Source organism: Ascidia mentula, chromosome 5 (genome assembly GCF_947561715.1).
Source record: "Ascidia mentula chromosome 5, kaAscMent1.1, whole genome shotgun sequence".
NCBI lineage: Eukaryota > Metazoa > Chordata > Ascidiacea > Phlebobranchia > Ascidiidae > Ascidia > Ascidia mentula.
In genome coordinates, this window is record NC_138570.1 from 17465616 (window position 1) to 17484282 (window position 18667).

Genomic DNA, 18667 nt, shown 5'->3' on the forward strand with positions numbered 1-18667 from the left:
TACGCCGACACAAAGAGCATTGATTCATAACCCTTTCCTTTCAAATTACCTAACAGTTTCCCGTTCCCCCAGTAACAACCAGCCCTATTGATTCAACACCCACATACTCTTGATATAGAGGTTTCCAGTAACGTTTATTGAACTTAAAACAAAGCACCACAACACATAGCACAGTTCCATGCACCTGATACGTCCGCGTAATTTGCAAAACAATATAACAGGACAAAGTGTGGTTATATATATATAAACATTCGACCAGTACTCGTATTATTATCGTATCAACCTTGACATGCACAACCGCATACCACAGAAGAGGTATCCCTTTGACTTAATCAAGTCAGAAATTGCCGCGCTTTGGACGCAAAAGGCAAACTTTGAAGAAGCGTGAGAAACAACGTTAAAAAGGCACAGTACACTGTAAATCAACCAGATTGTGGACGTTAAACCGACACTCAGTAAAATGAACAAAAGGTATGGTAGGCATCGGTTGCTTCTGTAGCTGAGTAACAACGGGCGACAAATTTCCTTCAAGAATTTGGTACACGGTGTATATGTAATAAATATTATCTATGTGTCTGTGTGTTTGCGCCGCGAGAAATACAACAAAGCACTTTGGCAAGAATTACGTGACCTTGCAAACGGAAACAGTGAGCACCTTGAACACGCATTTATACACACGTCGTAAAAGACCTTTCGAAACAATTCAACCAGAAAATTAAACAAACGCTTTTTAGTAACAACTGTAGGACATTCGAAAAGCAGCAGGATTTTAGAAGCACCGCAATAGTGCTGAAATAGAGCGACGCATACCTCTGGAAAACCCACATTTATTAATACCGCATTCTGGTTGGAAACTCGGACCGCTAAAATGCCAGTTAAAACACCTTTGCCATACGTCACAGACGTTTTTTCACAGTAAGAACCTTTCAGACACGTGGTTTCAGGGTCACCTCGTTCTGGCTTTCTGTTTCTCGATGAGAGCTTCGAGCAAGCGAATTTTCGCTTTCAGGTCCCGGTATTCCCCGTATTCGGTCGCCATGACGACGCGGTCTGCGGGCAGTACATGACGTTCGTTCTGCTTCTCGAACTGCAAATGGACAAAATGTTACCGGTCGTTCACCTTTTTCTTTTTCACCGAGTTAATTTCATGAACATAATGTCAATTCACAATTAGGGTTAATTGAGATACATATCGTTGATTTATTGTCAAACAGCGTCTTTAAAACATGTTGAAAATGAGAGCTGCAGGGTATATACACGCACTGTTTCGACCTGTAAGGTCTCATCAGTGCAGCTGTTGATGTGGCACTGTGCTAGCTGGTAGACTAGCAGGCACACAGATTTTCACTTTGTGGTACCTTTCGGTCAATCGTCGATATGTTGATTACCAAGCTAGGTACCAATCAACATAGACGAACCACATGAAGCGCACGACGGCCAAACAACTGTAGCCCTGTGCCACAGTCACCAGCTGCACTGATAAGGCCTTACAGGTTGAAATTGTGTGTACACCTGTCTGCAACTCTTATTGATTATTATGGTTCTTTTGCGCATATAATGTTGAAATTATTCTTGATATAGAAAGAACGTTCCCACTTTTCCACATTCTTTTCTGAAAAAGAAAGGAAATTTACCTCATTCTCGAAGTCGCGTAACCTTCTGCGAAGTCTTTTCCTTTTTCCTTTGGCTTCTTTTTGTTGTTTGAGTAACTCTGTTAAGTTGAGATCACCAGCTACATGGCTGAAAATAAGTTTAAAGAGCGTTAATTCAAATGGAATCAGCACAGTTAAAATAGTGCAACTAAACCAAAGACATACAGAAGCAAATCATCCATTATAGTTCACTAAAAAGAAGTCTTGTGTCAAAAAGAAATTTACAAAAACAGTCCTTGGCCCTTAATAAGGTCACCTGCAACGTATAACATTTTATTTACCTTGGTCCATCATTATTCTTTTCAAAGTTGTAGTGCACTTTTTCGCCGCCAACAGGCGCCAGAGTGACTACCTGCGTCACTGCGAATTCCTCGGCCATATCGTTCGGATTTGTTGCAAGCTCATAATCGTTCACGGGCTCAATATCGTCGTATCGCCGATTTCCGACGGCATGGAACGGTGGTGACATGGCATCCATCATAAGGCGTTTCACCATCCTGTAAATAAACCGATTTGTTTGTTGATAAATATGCACCGACATGTCAACAAGCTTCGTAACGGAGTAACTGCGCACACACTTGTTTTTGAAACAGTTTGAGGCTTCAATTTTTACAATCGGTCAGATTAGCACTGTTATTATTCTGATGCACGTTTGTTTGATAAAAAAAGCACTATCAAAGCAAGGATGAAGTTACAAACTAAACCTATACAAAGCCTTGCTTTTTTCATGCATCAGCTGTCACCGTCAATTAAACGTTACGCCTTTTGACGTCATAACCGGTTATCTGTCAAAGGTTCTTTGTCAGCAATAAAAAAACAGTAGCCCTTTTTCGCTCTATTGTTCGCGTTGTAAATCGCCAAAAAATTTCAAACAATTTTACTTGTGATTCTGAATGTCGTTTCAATGACACAATAATCACGCATTATTACGTAATAATCAACTTGATGGCTTCATAGTTAACAAATATAACCGACCAATTTTTGTATTGTGACCTCTTCAATGTCGATTATAGTTGTTTACTATTATGCCATCTGCATGATTATGTCGTAATAATTCTACCGACGCCCGTATAGTTATAGTAAACAACTATAACCGACATTCCCGGGGTCACAATCCGCCAATTGTTTTGGGAAGTGCGGATTTGGAAAACGTGCACTGAACAACGAACACTCCCTCGTTTGGTAACTCGGGAAGCCTGGCGTATATATCACCACAAACCGACTCGCAACATTCCCACTACCTTACACACGTCATTATACCGACCCAACAAACCGCAAAACAGCACACACTGCATATGGGACTTGTTCATTGAGTAGAGTCGCAATCGCCATAGTCGCCGCGTGATTTACTGCTTCTGTGACGTCATACTGGCACGGGCTGGCAATCACGTAGCGACTTAACGAGATATTAAATATTTTGCTACCAACGCAAGTTCATTTTGTGTCGGAGATCTCATAACACCAAGGCCAAACACGTTTCGCAATTTTGTTTGTCGCGCTGAGTTTAAGGAAAGCAAACAAATTCCTTTCCCAATAACAAATTATCCAAACAAGTACAATAATACACAGTTACACGATTGTATCAAAACGACTACAATCAGTGCAGATTTCTTTGATTACGAAGGTAAGAAAGCTTAAGGGCAGTTTCGTTTGTATAAGAAATGAGGTACGTTTTGCTATATTCATTCTGACAGTTCAGAACGCAAGCGTTGGCGCAAACCGTCACATAAACGGTGGCTTCCTGCTATGGCTTGCGCAATTGTGTGGCGCTATGGAATGGGACACTTGACGCGAGGTTTTGCAGTAGTACTTGTGCCGTAGTTTCATTGCTACTACTTTCAAAGAAAGACTTGAATATATTTGTCACCAAAAGGTGGGCTTACGTTATCAAGAAAACATACAAATAAAAACTATTTTCCAAGCAGTAGCCTTATATTCCTCTTTGCAAGTAAACCGCTTGCCATTACAACAACGTAACCACTAAAAAAACGACGTTTCGTCCTTAGACTGACGAAAAATGACACTTGTTTCGTAACAATGCCAAGTGTTTGGTAACAATGCTCCCTGTTTGGAAACTATAGTTTGGTTTAAGCACGATGTGGTTTTAGGTCAACTTTAAAGAAAATTCTCGTGGATTTTAACAAAAAAAAACAGTGGCGTTTGTTTAGCTTTCAAAACAGACCAAAATATTTCACAAAAGGGTGCACACTACGAACCGATGACGCAATCGTCCCTAACAAAATGTTGCAACGACGCAGCCGACATTTTAACGCTTCTTGTGAGATTTTAGTTGCTGACCCTGTTTTTTAGAGACAAATTCGCTTAGGTAATGCAACATATCATCTTTAACCATTCATCAGCTGAAAGATCACGCGGAAATAAAATTTATCCATGATTCCAAGTTAGCTTGTGACGACCCAACAACATTAAAACTATTCACAAATGCGTCGCGACGAACTTTTCGGAAACTCTGCCTTCATATAATTCATACTCTGCTTGGGGAAAGTACCTGTATCTGTCGTACACACTCCTCATAACCTCCTTCTCTTTTTTCGATGAAGGTCTTCCGTGTCGATCCTCGTAGCGAAGGAGCTCCTTCTGCATAGCAACCTTCTCCGCCCCGATCTGGTCCCGCGTCATCAGAGTCAGGTCTTCGGGACGGGCTAAATTTAGGCGCGGGTTAAATGTGACGTCATAATTGCATCTTACCAAGCTATTTTAGTATCAGGAATTTTTTGGGATGCATATCTGTGCAGACAATTGGGATCTCGTAAGTCGTTTGTAATTAATTTACAACAAAACCAATTACGGCTAAAAAATATGTAGAAAAAGGTATTTAGTATATGTTTTAGTTTAGTGCCTGTGCGCAATTTGTTTTGTACAAACCAGTAAATAAGGTTATATCAGATTTACAATGTTACAAAAATGTATGCCTGAAGAAGCAACGAATTTTAGATGGACAACAATAACACTCACCACATTCTTTCCGGCTTGAATCGAGCGAAATCATAATTTCACTCAACGTTTGTATAATCTCTTCCAGTTTTGTGTCGTCTGTTGTCAGGTGGTGGTTTGTAATTTTTGGTCTGAAACAATAAATATTTGACTGCAAGAAGTTTTATAACAAATGCTGATTTCCCAAAGGTCTCTGTTAAACTCTACCATTGGTTCAAAACAATGTTATATTGCACAAAAAAACAGAATGAAGAAATTAATTTTCACTAGTACAGATTATGCATGGGCGTATCCAGGGGGGGTACGGACCTGTTTGATCTGTTTACATAGCTAAACAAACGCCACTGTATTTCTTTATGAAAATCCGCGTGAAAACAAGTATTTTTTAAACGTTGACCCAAAACCGCATCGTGCAAAAACCAAACTAGTGTTTCCAAACAGGGAGCATTGTTACGAAACACTTGGCATTGTTACAAAATAGGTTACATTGTTACGAAACAAGTGTCATTTTCGTTATAGCCAGAAAAAAAGTCGATTTTTAGTGGTTACGTTGTTGTAATGGCAAGCGGTTTACTTGCGTGTGAAGTCAATTAGTTTAGTTGTTAAACACGTTGACAATATTACACATGTTGAAAACAACTGTTAGCGCTCGCATAGGTGCAAAGGGGAATATAAGGCCACTGCTTGGAAAATAGTTTTTATTTGTATGTTTTCTTGATAACGTAAGCCCACATTTGATCCCTTTTGGTGACAAATAAATTCAAGTCTTTCTTTGAAAGTAGTAGCAATGAAACTACGGCGCAATCACTACCGTATAACCTCGCATTAAGTGTCCCATAGCGTTACACAATTGTTCAAGCTAAAGCAGGAAGCCACCGTTTATGTGACGATTTGCGCCAACACGCGTTCGTATTTTGCGATTCTTGACCACAATTGCCATTCTTCGGTAATTCCCAAAACTATTTGGACCCTCCTTTAAAAAATCCTGGATACGCCTATGAGATTATGTCACTGTTTATTTTATAAAAGCCATTTCAAGCACTTCTGCTGTAAAAGAACTGCATATATAGTGATAAAAGTTCGTGTAACTTGTCCAAACAGTAACAATACTTGGTACAACATGATGATTACCTGGCCAAGGAGTTGCCATGGTGATGGTGTTTGTGGTGGTGGTGTTGATGGTGATGCTTCTGGTGGATTTGGTGATGTTGGAGAAATCCATCGCGTTGTGGTGGGGAGGAAGGAGCAATGTCCGTGTCATGATGTTGAAAGTGACCTTGAAATTATAGACATAAAGGTCATTATACTTTGTTGTGAATATGTTTCGCGTAAATGATTTTTTTCTAATTGAGTTTTACAGATCCTATACCTTAGTGGCTGCACAATACAAAGTCAACATAAATAACTTTTACTTTGCATTACAAATATAACAAACTGTACTGGAAAGTGACAATATTGCCACCCAAATAGTTTCTTGCATATACTTACCCCTGATATGGTTGTTGTTATATGTCTCATTGGGGACGAGAATAGTCGGATAACTTTCCTCATCTGTGGACCATGCGTCTCTCCATCTAAAAAGTAAGCATTCCAACGCATGAATTCTCTAGCTTAAATTGGTCTGAGAAAGGCCATGTCTACATCCATGTTTATTTCTATTCGTTTTTGAGTCACAGACAAGTGAAAATTATGAAAATTTCCTTTGAAGGGTCTAACAATTTACAGTGGATTATAATAGTTTTGTTAAGATTTTAAGCAACTACTTCTGAAAATTTTAATCAATGTGTCCGTCTTGCATGTGTTCAAACTTGGATTTTTACATACCTTGATGGGCTCGCTTCAGGAGATATATTCTCGCTTTGCAAATTTTCTTGCAACACATTGATCTTTGCTTGAGGTACGTTGATTGGTTCAGACATGTTTATTTGTTTGCTAGCTCGCAGCTGAAAGCAAAATGTATTCTATTAACATCCGTGCATGGCATAAAACAATATTATTTTTTTTGCAACTAAGATAATCCAAACGGTAAATTGTCGATAAAAACAACACACTTTCTGTTACACACACCACATACAATAAAATTAATAAAACGACAATAACTGAACAATGTCCATGACACCCAAACACAAATTATTTTATTGACAGTTTATACTTTAGAATTAGATCAACATAGAGATACTAGTGCTGACTAAACTTCTCACTTTTTATGCACAATTAACAAAACAACAAACAGCATATTCCATTCATTAACAATCTTCAAACCCCTTTCTAAACACACAGGCTTCTGTTTTGTATACAGCCACGCCTATAGGACTGAAAAACCAAGGACATGTCGTGTCTGTATTGACAGGACAAGATTTAGCAATGTTTATCTCAACAAAAACATGTAATGTGACACTGAAATGCTGTTTGTAGACATAACACTCCAGTTTGTGAAACGCTGCCTACAAGCTTGTAGCACCTTGTTAGCTGTCGAAAATCTTGTGTTCAAACACAACTGAACAAGGTAACCAGACACCCCAGCTTTTGATTTTCGCTGTCAGATGTCTCCACACTTTCTGCCCCGACTTTTCACTGGAGAAGCAATAGGAGGGGCTCTGCAGGCTGACGTCAATAGATGTGGGTAATCTTACACTTGTTGTGCTGAGAATTCCCAGAAACTGGCTAAAGGTGAGAGTTAGATGTGGGAGGTGCTTCTCATATCAGCTGACATATTCTCACCAGTTTCGAGTGTTGTGAATTTTAGAAGGTGTATCATCAGCTAAATTATCCTAAATGACTCATAAAACTTCATATTGTCATAACCAAATTTTACAACACTGAATTTAGTGGCCACTTGTGCATTGCAGCTACTTCTTTTCCTCAACTCTTGCAATTGACCCTTATAACTACTGAACCTCTGTTCCATTTAACTCCAGCTTATATCAACTTCTGTATAACAGAATAAATAACATGTATTCGTGATCAGCCAATGCCTACCAGAAAACAATAATATTTACATCGAACCAGTTTTCCACGAAACCACATGCAATGCGACAACGGTTTGTTATTGCACTGAGTCTGGCTGCCTACCAATGTGAATAACAATCATCAATTTTGCCAGCTGGAAGGAAACTAGCTGGCGGGAAAAGAGCTATTGACGAATGGATGACTGCCAACCAATAGACTCATACCAGTGCAAACAATACAGCACCTTTCTGTAGAAGTTTGTCTTTTTTTTAAGTTAACCGAGTTTTTAAACAGCTTGAACAGAAACTTTTCATATCTGTTTGCCGCACACAGTACGCAAAGTCAAAAAAACAGTAATTAAATAAATGGGAAAAAGGGACTTTAACCCAGCTTGGCTGTGATGCCACTGAACCTTGGGTGTAAATACATAATTATCTACAGCCACAAATTACATAATTAGCAACCTTGATAGATGAACTTTCAACATATAAACTTCACATGATCTAATACAGCAGCTTAAGTCATGTTTTCAACAGAAATGGCCTGCCATGTGGAAATGGCTTTAATTACTTCGTCAGGTGTTTTTCAAAAGTAAAACATTGACAGAGTTGTGAAAGGTAATGAATTTTATGTTGGATGAGAAAATCCATTGTTGGGTAATAAACATGGATGAATGCCTTATTTGTTTCCCGCAAGTTAAAGTGTAATAATGACCCTGATACATGTTTTATGAGTCACGAGATGTTTTTGAACAATGTCAAATATTTTCATGGTATTTCAACAAACAGTGTGTGACAAACAGGTAAAGTACAAAAACAAAATCCCATGAGAAAATTGTGCCACAATCGAGTATCCACAGTTTAATAAATGTCCGTTAGTTAAGGTGATTTGCAAAACTACCAAATACATTTTTAATCCTTATTTTATTGCTACTTACTGCATGTGGGGAAGTCCTGTTCTCCTTTCGTTTCTTCTTCTTGATCTTGTTTGGTTTCGAGAGAGATGTCCGTGGCAAAGGTTTTGGCCGAACGACCTCTTCTGGCGGTGCTACTTCAGACAAATCAAGCCGAGGAACTTCTGTGACATCACAAACCATTTCCTCTTCATCCATTGGCTCTGACAAATCAAGTTTGGGAATATACACAGTTTCAATTCTTGGAACCTGAGAGGGCTTTTGCATAAGTAGCACTGGTACTTCATCTTCTGCTGTTAGGCAACCAGAATCTGGCGTGGTTACTGTGGTGGCAGCTGATATGGCTACAGAATGAGGTTCACCATCATTATTCATGGTAATCTCTTGGTTTTGCATTAATAATCTGTTTTCGACTGTGGTTGGGGTGTCCATGTCGCTTGACGTCTGAATGTCAGTAAAGCGCTCTCCACTTGATGGAGCCTCAGAGGGGTAATCTTCCTCTGAATTTCTAAATTCCAAAAAAGAGGTTTTTGTTAGATTAGATATTTTTCTCCTATTACTTTTGTACATGCAATCAGGTACATATTGTTTTAATTTTAAGTTCTAGCTTAATACCTTTTCACTTAATATTTTTTTCAACAAATTTTTACAAAATGTGTTTAATGCTGCCGTTTGTTTAGGGCCTGAAGGTTGTGCAAAACACCTTGTGTATCGTGAAGGCTTTCTTCTCTTTGGACCCTTGTTTCTTCCTGCAGTAACCGATGGTAACATGTAGTCTATTATGATGTCATCATGGTCACGTTCATCAAGGGGTAACAACATATCGTCACCTTCCATGCAGGAACTTGTAGAGGATGAGTCGGCAGTAAACAAACGCTTCTTGACAACATGATGAATGGTGTCCTCCACCAGTACATGGTTTACTTGTTCTTCTTCATCCTCTTGTTCTTCCACTGTGACAATAATCAAATTAATATCTACCTGGAGTGAGTAATTTAAATCTTGAAAAGAAAAGCTTAGAAATATGTGACATGTTTATTTACGCACATCAGAAGAATTTGATTATATTTATGAGAATAATAACAATGTGGAATCTGAATAATGCAAAAAAGAATTCCAATTTAATGATGGCTACAACATATGTACAATATCACTTCATGCCAAACTGCATTGTTCCCAGCAACAGTTACTATCAGGTTACCAACCAGCTATGTGTACTAAACACTTGAAACCATTTTACACATCTTTCTATATACACACAATTTGTACCAAACCATATTCAAAACAATTAATACATCAAACACAATTTTTACTAGAGATTTTACAAAGACATAAAAATCTGTTTTACCAAAATTACTTTCATCCTCTGAAAATTCTGCAGAGCTAAGGATTGCATTTTCTTGGTGGTTTTTCAGAGACTCATAACGATGAGGTATTGATGGTGGTTCGGTTGTTTCATAAATCACAGTGTCATCAGACTGGATATGCATGGGTACTGGGGGAGGGGGCAAAGGACGTGCCTGCATCGGAATGGGTGGAGCAGGTCTTATTGGTTTCACAGCATCAGTTGAATCTGGTGAAGGCATAGCAAGGTATCCCTCGTCGTCGGTATTATCACAGACTATGTCAGTAGTCAAAAGAAGCCTGGAATTGAAAACAATATCTTTATTAATGAAAAAATATTGAACTATACGGGATAGGTGAACCAAGCCAGGCTGATAGGCTGTAGATCGATACTGTAGTTGCTGAGTAAAACTTTTTAAGTCAATCTTTCATACAGCTCTTTTAAAGATGTTTTTATCATCTGCTAATAATAAAAACATCTTTAAAAGAGCTGTCTGAAAGATTGACTTAAAAGTTTTACTCAGCAACAATATCTTTGTTAAGTTTTATTCCAATACAATCAAGTTTTTTATTTATTTTATTCGCGGCTTAGTAACCTGGAAAAAATATAAAAACAGTAATGCTTGTCTTTCAAAAAGCTCACCTTTCAAACGCTTTGTTTGCAGTTGCCTGTTCGGCAAGTCCTTCCAATCCAGGGGAAATCTTAAAAGAGTTGGGACCAAACACAACAGCAAGACCAGTAACGTTCATACGATTTAGGGTGTTTTGCATCACAAGTATCAGAAAGGAAAGTAGGTATTGTAATGTGCTGCGATGAGATGCCGGCCACGTTTCCATACAAGATCTAAAAAAAAATTGACCTTAAATTGTCATGCTCAAATCTATTTTTACAAAATCCATACGAGATCAATTGGTGTTACTGCATGAAAAATCCCAAGGCCTAACATCCAAGAACAAGGTCTACCATTATTAAATTTAAATACAATTTGTCAAACATAAAAAAATAACATAATAGTTGCTACCTTTACACAAGTATCATATTAGTAATAAATACATCATGTCTTACCTCACACTGCTGGCAAAACTTTCATCTGAGACACAACGTGCTTCTTTACAAAGTTTAAGCACATCAGAATCTATTAGTGGAATGGGTAATTGCCGCAAAAACTGCTTCAGTACATTGGCAGCGGTGTGTCCATCCACCTCAGTTGCTATGGTGACAGAAAAATCCTCCGAACCGCTGTTGCTATGTTTTTCAAATGCCTCTCGAAGGCGGGAAGTGTTGAAGTTAGATGCAGATATTCTGAAAAAAGTATAAATATCACGATAAATTCATAAATGCAACATGATAATCAGACATCTGTTGGAAGGCAAAAAGGAGATTGTTACAACAAAAACCTTGCTTATCCGCATGTGCATAGAGATACGAGCAGTAAACAAAAGTCTGAAGTTTACCTTGATGGATTCCGGTCAAACATTTTAACACCTTTGCTCACAAGCTCAACTGTATGGATGTGTTCAATGCTTTGTCTACTTATAACCATACTACTATCTACGTATGTTGGCCATGAGAAACTCCTCTTTATACAGCATCACAATCTACCAGGCATGAATTGGCAGTATGAGAAGAGGTGCCAGTACCCATGGGAGTTAACAGTAATGCCCATCGGGCACATAAATTTCTCATCACAGACCTATGGATTATTCATCTATCCCAAAGGTATTGTTTGCGACAGTAAATAGTCTGGATGCCGTCAATGCCTAGCCAGATTTATAGTTTGCTACGCACACAATTAATCCTTATTCTTTGAAGCTAAACTTGTACCTCCCAATACCCTGGTCAAGATTTACTCTGCACTATATTCAGAAGATGGATTCGTAAACATATTCATTGTAAAGTTAGATTGACATGTGTCCATCAAAGTTTATATGTATAGTTTAGTTGAAATAATGTTTCTGAAAGCAATTCTTTAAACTCCAAACAAGGAGCTTAGCATTTATTTTTAATCTAGGCCATGTAAACTAAACAACGTCATACTTTGCATGCCAATATACTCACAAAAGTCGGCATTATTAGTGCTACAATGACCCTTTTGATACAATTTTTAACTGGCTGACTATATATATATATATATACTAACAGAATAATGTATGTCTCAGTATCCTTCAGCTATATATGGCCCTGTCCATATGGAAACAATACATGACGTATATAAAACTTTCTACAAACAAAATTAAAAAAAAACACATGTCTCAAACAAGGTTGAGTACTGCATGTTACCAAACAAGAATATTTCATAACCAATTAGATTTATACAAACAGTATAATTAAGTAAGTCATACCTAAATATACCCTCCAGATCAAGATGGTTGTCCTTTATAAACTGGCAGATGTCCTTTACCACATAAGGCACATTGTCCTCTTGTGAAGAGCAGAGCTCAGTTAACGGCACACCAAACACCTAAAATTAATATTGGTAAATAATTGCAAGTTTTACAACTATACACATGCAAAATGAAATAAGAAAGTGTGAATCATGTCAAAAAGCCCTGAGGTCAGTCACAGTTTTAGTGATGAGTAAGTCAACAACACCAGACTATGGCATCAGCATTTATAACAGCTGAGTCCACCATATATGTATCAAAGTACATAGCCTTCAACATTGTACAGTTGACTTGCGTTTTTACAAAAAAGCCTACTTAGAATGTCTAAGCTTACAAAAATAATTACATGGCACACTATATACACTGAACATTGGTATACATTGACAAACAACAAAAGTTACACATAATGTATGAACTCAAATTATGCCCAAACATTTCACATATTATCTCAAAATCATTAATTATGCAATTTGTATTGCAATAAAACTCCTGTCATATTTTTTCAAGCCTAAACTCTATCCACTGTAGAACTGATCGGTAGTAGGCGAACTAAGCTTTTCACTTGTGACATCACAAAGGCAGCCAAATTATTGGTAACGATATACGCGCGAGCATGTGCTAATTACAGAAACAATAACAAGTATCATACCTTTGATGCTGTCTTGTTTTTATCCGCCTGTAGTGCCAAGGACGCTTTTTTCGGCCCTAATTGTCCAGTTAGCATTTTTCTCACGCCACCTTCCAAAGAGGTGCGCATATTTCCAATCACGGCGTCCATTGTAACTATGAGTTACTCGCGACATAAACAGAATCTTATGAGGTGCCGCCAAGTAACATTATCCAGAAACCTGAAAAAAGACAAGGATCAAATGTTTGGACCGGCATCGCGGGCGATAGTTTCCCGTTTGTTTTGCAAGTCTCCCTGTGGAACGAACAATAGATCGTAACCTAAGCAAATAGCGAGACGCCCTGTACTGCAGGGCTCGAAATGACACCAACGAAAGTAAAGGTGGTAATTTTGTCTCCTCGAACGCTTCCGTCAACTAGCAATTCCAACAGTATTACAGGTGCGTAGATATCTTTAAATTGCACGCATGTTAAATCATTAACTTGGCCATCTCCGCAGAATTTATCATTGGATATGACAAAGGTAATCGTCAAACCATAGGCTACACTACGTTACAAAAATAATTTTATACCATTTTTTCGAAGTATTGCTAGTCTGTCCGGTTATGGATAGTCTATTACCTAGAGTTTTGTCTGAAAAACCTTAAATCCACTTGTTGTTTTCATGAATGTAGGTACGAGTTGCGCATCATTTCTTGCCCTGCGTTTGTTAATTTTACGTCATCATCTTGCTACCGTAGTGCGTGTGGATTTATCGATTAGCGCAAAGTGCGAGTTGACGCACTCCCAGGATTCAGGGAATACGCAAGGGAGAGACAATTAGGTGACCGCTGTTATGACATTCTGAACTCTGTTTTTGATTAAAAGCTTCGAATAGTATTGCTTACGCTGGAACGAATGGCGTACGTGACAACGTGTTTCGGGCACATGGTCATGTTATCGAAAAAAGGCTGACCGGCTGTAATTTTCTCTTTTGAAAGTTCTACGTCTGTGGTAGAAGTTTAGTTTGTTGCTCAAAGTACAAGTATTACGCGACAAGATTACGCGAATTATTCAGGACAAGAATATTTACAATCGTTTAAAGTTAAACCACATTCTGCAGTACCTAAACATACTGTATTTAGGTCTGTATGGAAGAGGTCTAGCCGTATTGTTTTTCAAGCCAATATACAATCGTGGCGTATGTCATTGCTGCCCGCGTCCTGTTATTTCAAGTTGTCGTCTTAATGTAAAATGACGTTTTTGTGACGTCATTGTCAATCTAGCTCACGGCTTGTTTGCGCAACAGGTTTAGGACAGAAAAAACAACACCGTGAAAACGTTATGTACGCAAACCGAAAACAACAAAATGTCAAACGAGTACAACGATGTTTTTGAAAGCAAGTGATGTGGCACGACTAACAGTTTTTGGCCTTTTTCCCAGGTAAATTTTGACGCAAGCGCTACATTACTGCATAATTAATGCTCTCCAGGGGCCAACGCTATATCCTTCATTGACCTGATGCTACATGTTTTTCTGCATCTCCGCCACCCATTACTATCTTGCCTTGCTAAGTACACAACGTCGCTGTGTATCCGCACACAGCAAAAGATACGTATAACAGTTTAACTATCGCAAATCTGACTATACCACAAGCTTACTGCAGTACGGGGCCCTCGAGTTGACCTGTTTAAGGCAGACTGTGCGGCAACTTACCACAATTGATTGAATGTACCTATAAGCGGTGATGACAGCTGTACAAGAATCCAATTAAATGTTTCGGAAATACCTTTAATTGCTTTTTAATCGCGTGCCCGCGTCGATATATCAAGTTAAAATTACACTCAACTGTAAAAACATGCGCTGATTGTAACCGCAATATATTATATATTGCGAAGGTTTCCATGGAAAAATATGTGAGGTATTTATTACTCATTTGACATGCGGTTTACGGTGAGCAGTCGTGCGTGGAAATATTTGCACAAGACAGAAAGTACAGCAGGTTTGCTTGGCGCATTTACCAAGTAACATTTTCCGTAAACGGTCCAGCCAACTCAGTTTCTCGCTAATATGCTTGAAAAATAGAATTGTGTGGTTGGGATTTAAGGCTGTTGTGGCAACAATCACAATCACGTCAATAAAATGAGGCCTACTCTGTACAGTTCTTAGAAATCTGAGCCAAAAAGCAGTGATTTCGTGAAAACATTCTTGGCCAGGCCAACAAAACCGATTTCAGAGTTCCAGTCTTATGCTAGGATAGACATAGCATTAAAATCGATAGTTGTAGATCATTGCTGTACTTTATGTTTGGTAGTGTTGTCTTGGGCACACAAAAGCTGTTTAAAAGCCTAGTACTATTTAACATGTGCGCTTGTGCTTATGATTAGGAAGTTATGTGCGGAATGAACGACCGACTCGATAAACGCTGAGGGCAGGACTTCCCAATCTAGAGGTCGCGGTCCTGCTGGAGGTCGCACGCAGTTTTTTTGGTCGAATAAAGTGGGTGTCTCTAAAATATCATTGTAGGCATTGTAGGCATTGAGTCTTTTGGCACTGTACGCATTGAGTCTATAGGCATAGGCATTATGGGCCTAGGCGTTGTAGACATTGAGTCGATGCCTATACTCAATGCCTACGATGCCTACAATGGGTTTTTCGAGGGACCGGAATAAAGTTAATAAACTTCACACAAATACAACATTTACCTGTGCCATTTTAACATACACCGCGAGACAAGTATGTTGGGTCATCAGAAGCTTTTTTTTGTTATGTTATTGAGATTGTTGTTCAAATTATCTTAAAGTTAAATTGTCAGCACAGGAAATTTTGATTAATTGGAAAGGGTTATTGGCAAAAGAGTTTGGAAGGCCTGCTCTAAGGTTTCGAGCCAATTTATCTTCTGTTCTATTTATATTTTATTCATTTATGATGTAGACATTTGGGCAAAATTACTTGCTTTGTTGTTTAGTTACTGATTGACTACCACGTCACCCAATATAAAGAACTAAATACTGTTTAGCTGTAAGGTGTAATAACCTGATTTATAAACTTTATAAAGCTGCATGTTCTTACTCTCAATGATGGCAAAGATATAGGGATTACCACATTTGCTATTACATTGTCTAATATGTACTGGTACACATACAGTATATACATAACATAGATACACACGCTTAAACCTTTTTTGACCTGTAGCGTTCTGACAAAATACCTTATCTAGCCATGCACTTCCTGTTTCACAGCCATATTCACTGCCCGCACCTGTTTGTACACAATGAAATATTTACAACTCTGTACTATTCATTCCCTGTCGTATGCAAACCGCAGTGTAATTATAAGCTGTTTAAGCACCACTGGTTTCTTTCTGAAATAACTGTTTTCTTTGACCCTTGCTGACAGAATTAGACAAAAACAATGAAAGTAATTGCCTGCGTTCTTTTACTGATACAAGCGTCCATCGTGACGTCAGAAGATGCCTTTGTTCCCGAGTAAGTTCTTTGTTCCGTATATAATTGGTGTTGCATGTTAGTGAATAGACGCAACAGAACTACTATGGATTTTGATTGTTCATCCTTGCGAAACAAAGTGTATCCCTACCCTACAGTCTCAAATATGGGAAATTGTTGGAATGTGATTTTGCAGGAAAACGTATTGGAACATATCTTTGGCCGATTTCCATAATGTAGTGACGTCAGGCAACGCTCTGGTAGTCGATGTCAGAGAACCACATGAGGTTATGACGGCCCATGTGGACGCGAAAAGTTACGTCAATGTACCATTAAAGCAGCTAGGTATGACTTGTATGTTAAACATAAAAAAAATTACAAAATGTAAGTGGTCGGCCGTTGTATCCTTTGCTGCAATCATCGTAGCGTTAAATGGGTTTTGTTTGACAAACTTTTGCAACAAAAAACAGATTGACGTTAATAGGACATTCTAGTTTATAATATACCTGATGCACATGCGATCGTTTATATTGCTGTAGTTCACTATTCCTGGTGTTAAAATCTGTTCCTTTGTGCTAGGTCACGCTTTGACCTTGAGCAAGGACGACTTTTCCGAGAAGTACAACCACGAGAAACCAGGAAGCAACGACCCGCTGATATTTATCTGCAGATCCGGAAAACGCAGCGATGCAGCCATTAGGGTCGCTAGAGAGAACAACTATTTGAAGTGAGACATTTTGCTTTGCAATGCGATACAGTTCTGGCACAATCTAATCTCTAAAGTAGACAGAATCTAGCCCCAGATGTGGCACTGTCTTAAAAACCAGCGACAGCAATTAGCGAATAGCAAAAGTTTGAAACCAAGTGTTTCTGATTACCGTCAGTCGGTTTATTTTTAAAATACGAAAAATCGATTTCGCCTACAAAGGCATCATCAGTTTCTGCATGTAAAATGCAATAAAGCACTCGAAGCTACCTGTACACAAATAGGCAAGTAAATTTTCAAAAAAACTATTCTTCCCTGAATTCATTAGCAGTTGCTGGTATAGTTTTACATGATGTTGTTGTGCGTTTTTGTGGATGAAGTACATCTTTTTCCATTGCTTTTAAATGTTGTCCAATGACGTCGTGCGTTCATGCTGCGGGTCGTCATTACTCTTTTACGTGCTTATGTTTTATTCACCATTTTAGTTTTAGTTTTTTTATTTGTTTTCCTATTTGTGTACAGGTAGCTTCGAGTGCTTTATTGCAGAAACTGATGATGCCTTTGTAGGCGAAATCGATTTTTCGTATTTCAAAAATAAACCGACAGACGGTAATCAGAAACACTTGGTTTCAAACATTAGTTCTGGCACATTGACGTAAATTTCTACGGTAAAGATTTGTATATTTGTTTTCTTCGAAATGTGTACTTTATGGCTAAATTTTTATTGAAATAAACATACCTTAGTGTGTTTTTGATGATTTAGGCAATGTTTCAAGTCAAAAACGTCACTTCGCTTTAAACCCAAAAAGGATTTCATTCCCACCAAAATTTCGGGCTGGCTACGCCACTGTTTTCACATGTAGACTGGACTACGGAAAGCTAATATCTTCTTTAATTATTACAGCACTCGCCATTACAACAAGGGACATATTGGTTGGTTTAAATCCTACCCAGACCTTGCCATCCGAACAAAAGTGGAAGAAACAAAGAAAGAAGAATTGTGAAAACAGCGTTGCACTAATATTCAGTTAATGTCGTAACAATTGCTAAACCTAATTTACGGAATCCTTGTAAGACCTATGCAAGACTATTATATCAAGTGCCAAATATCTGATACTCTGTCATCATGTGTTTCTGTGTGTTTCTAAAGACATGTCCACTACAATCGATACCGGGTTATTTGCATAAAACCCGTCATAAAGTTTTGTGCGGTGGTAGCATGTTACATATTTATAGTTTCGAAAACCGCTTTAGTTACATATCATAAATGGCAATTTAGTTTAGCGGGTGGCTTGTGGTATTATGCTGTTACCCTATATCATACTCGTTGCGTGCCAAACTCGCCACGGCCTCAACAATGACATGTTGCTTCGTTGATCTTTAAACACAATTCTACGTGATTAGTCTTTAAATATTCTCAATCATGACATGATTGCAATATTTCATTCTTTGCTATAATTTTAAACAGTTATCGTAATTTTGCTTGATTTCGAACTTTCCACGCCAATAAACACAACATGCAAAAGTCACGTGTTTGTATACATAATAAAATTACAAAATGGGTAATTGTGCAGATTTAATATCCGTCAACAAATGCAACAACCGACATTATCAAGTCCCAAAACATCGTTTCTGGATTTAATAAATTGTCGCATTAATTGTAAAAGTGTAGAGCAATAATTGCAACGTGCGGGTTAAAGTATTTAGTCA

The 18667-nt window shown here is 38.2% G+C and overlaps 2 protein-coding genes across 3 annotated transcripts; one reads left to right on the plus strand and one right to left on the minus strand.

Moving 5' to 3' along the window:
- Positions 1–115: 115 nt before the first annotated feature.
- LOC145902078 (protein FAM13A-like) lies at positions 116–13065 on the minus strand. 2 transcript variants are annotated; one of them, XM_082989932.1, is made up of 15 exons: positions 12848–13065; positions 12157–12275; positions 10880–11116; positions 10457–10657; positions 9818–10113; positions 9173–9422; positions 8494–8977; positions 6432–6550; positions 6096–6181; positions 5739–5883; positions 4629–4738; positions 4162–4315; positions 1934–2149; positions 1635–1740; positions 116–1087 (listed from the first exon to the last, which is right to left on the minus strand). In XM_082989932.1, exons 1-15 carry the CDS (start codon positions 12974–12976, stop codon positions 947–949), a joined length of 2793 nt encoding a protein of 930 aa, XP_082846058.1. In that variant the 5' UTR covers positions 12977–13065; the 3' UTR covers positions 116–946. The 2 variants fall into 2 exon arrangements, with proteins under 2 accessions (XP_082846058.1, XP_082846059.1); XM_082989933.1 differs by lacking the exons at positions 12157–12275; positions 12848–13065 and adding an exon at positions 11269–11390.
- Positions 13066–16200: 3135 nt separating this feature from the next.
- On the plus strand, positions 16201–18472 carry LOC145903331 (rhodanese domain-containing protein CG4456-like). Its single transcript, XM_082991406.1, has 4 exons — positions 16201–16293; positions 16448–16596; positions 16831–16978; positions 17862–18472. The coding sequence occupies exons 1-4, from the start codon at positions 16220–16222 to the stop codon at positions 17959–17961; spliced, it is 471 nt and encodes a 156-aa protein (XP_082847532.1). The 5' UTR covers positions 16201–16219; the 3' UTR covers positions 17962–18472.
- Positions 18473–18667: the final 195 nt, after the last annotated feature.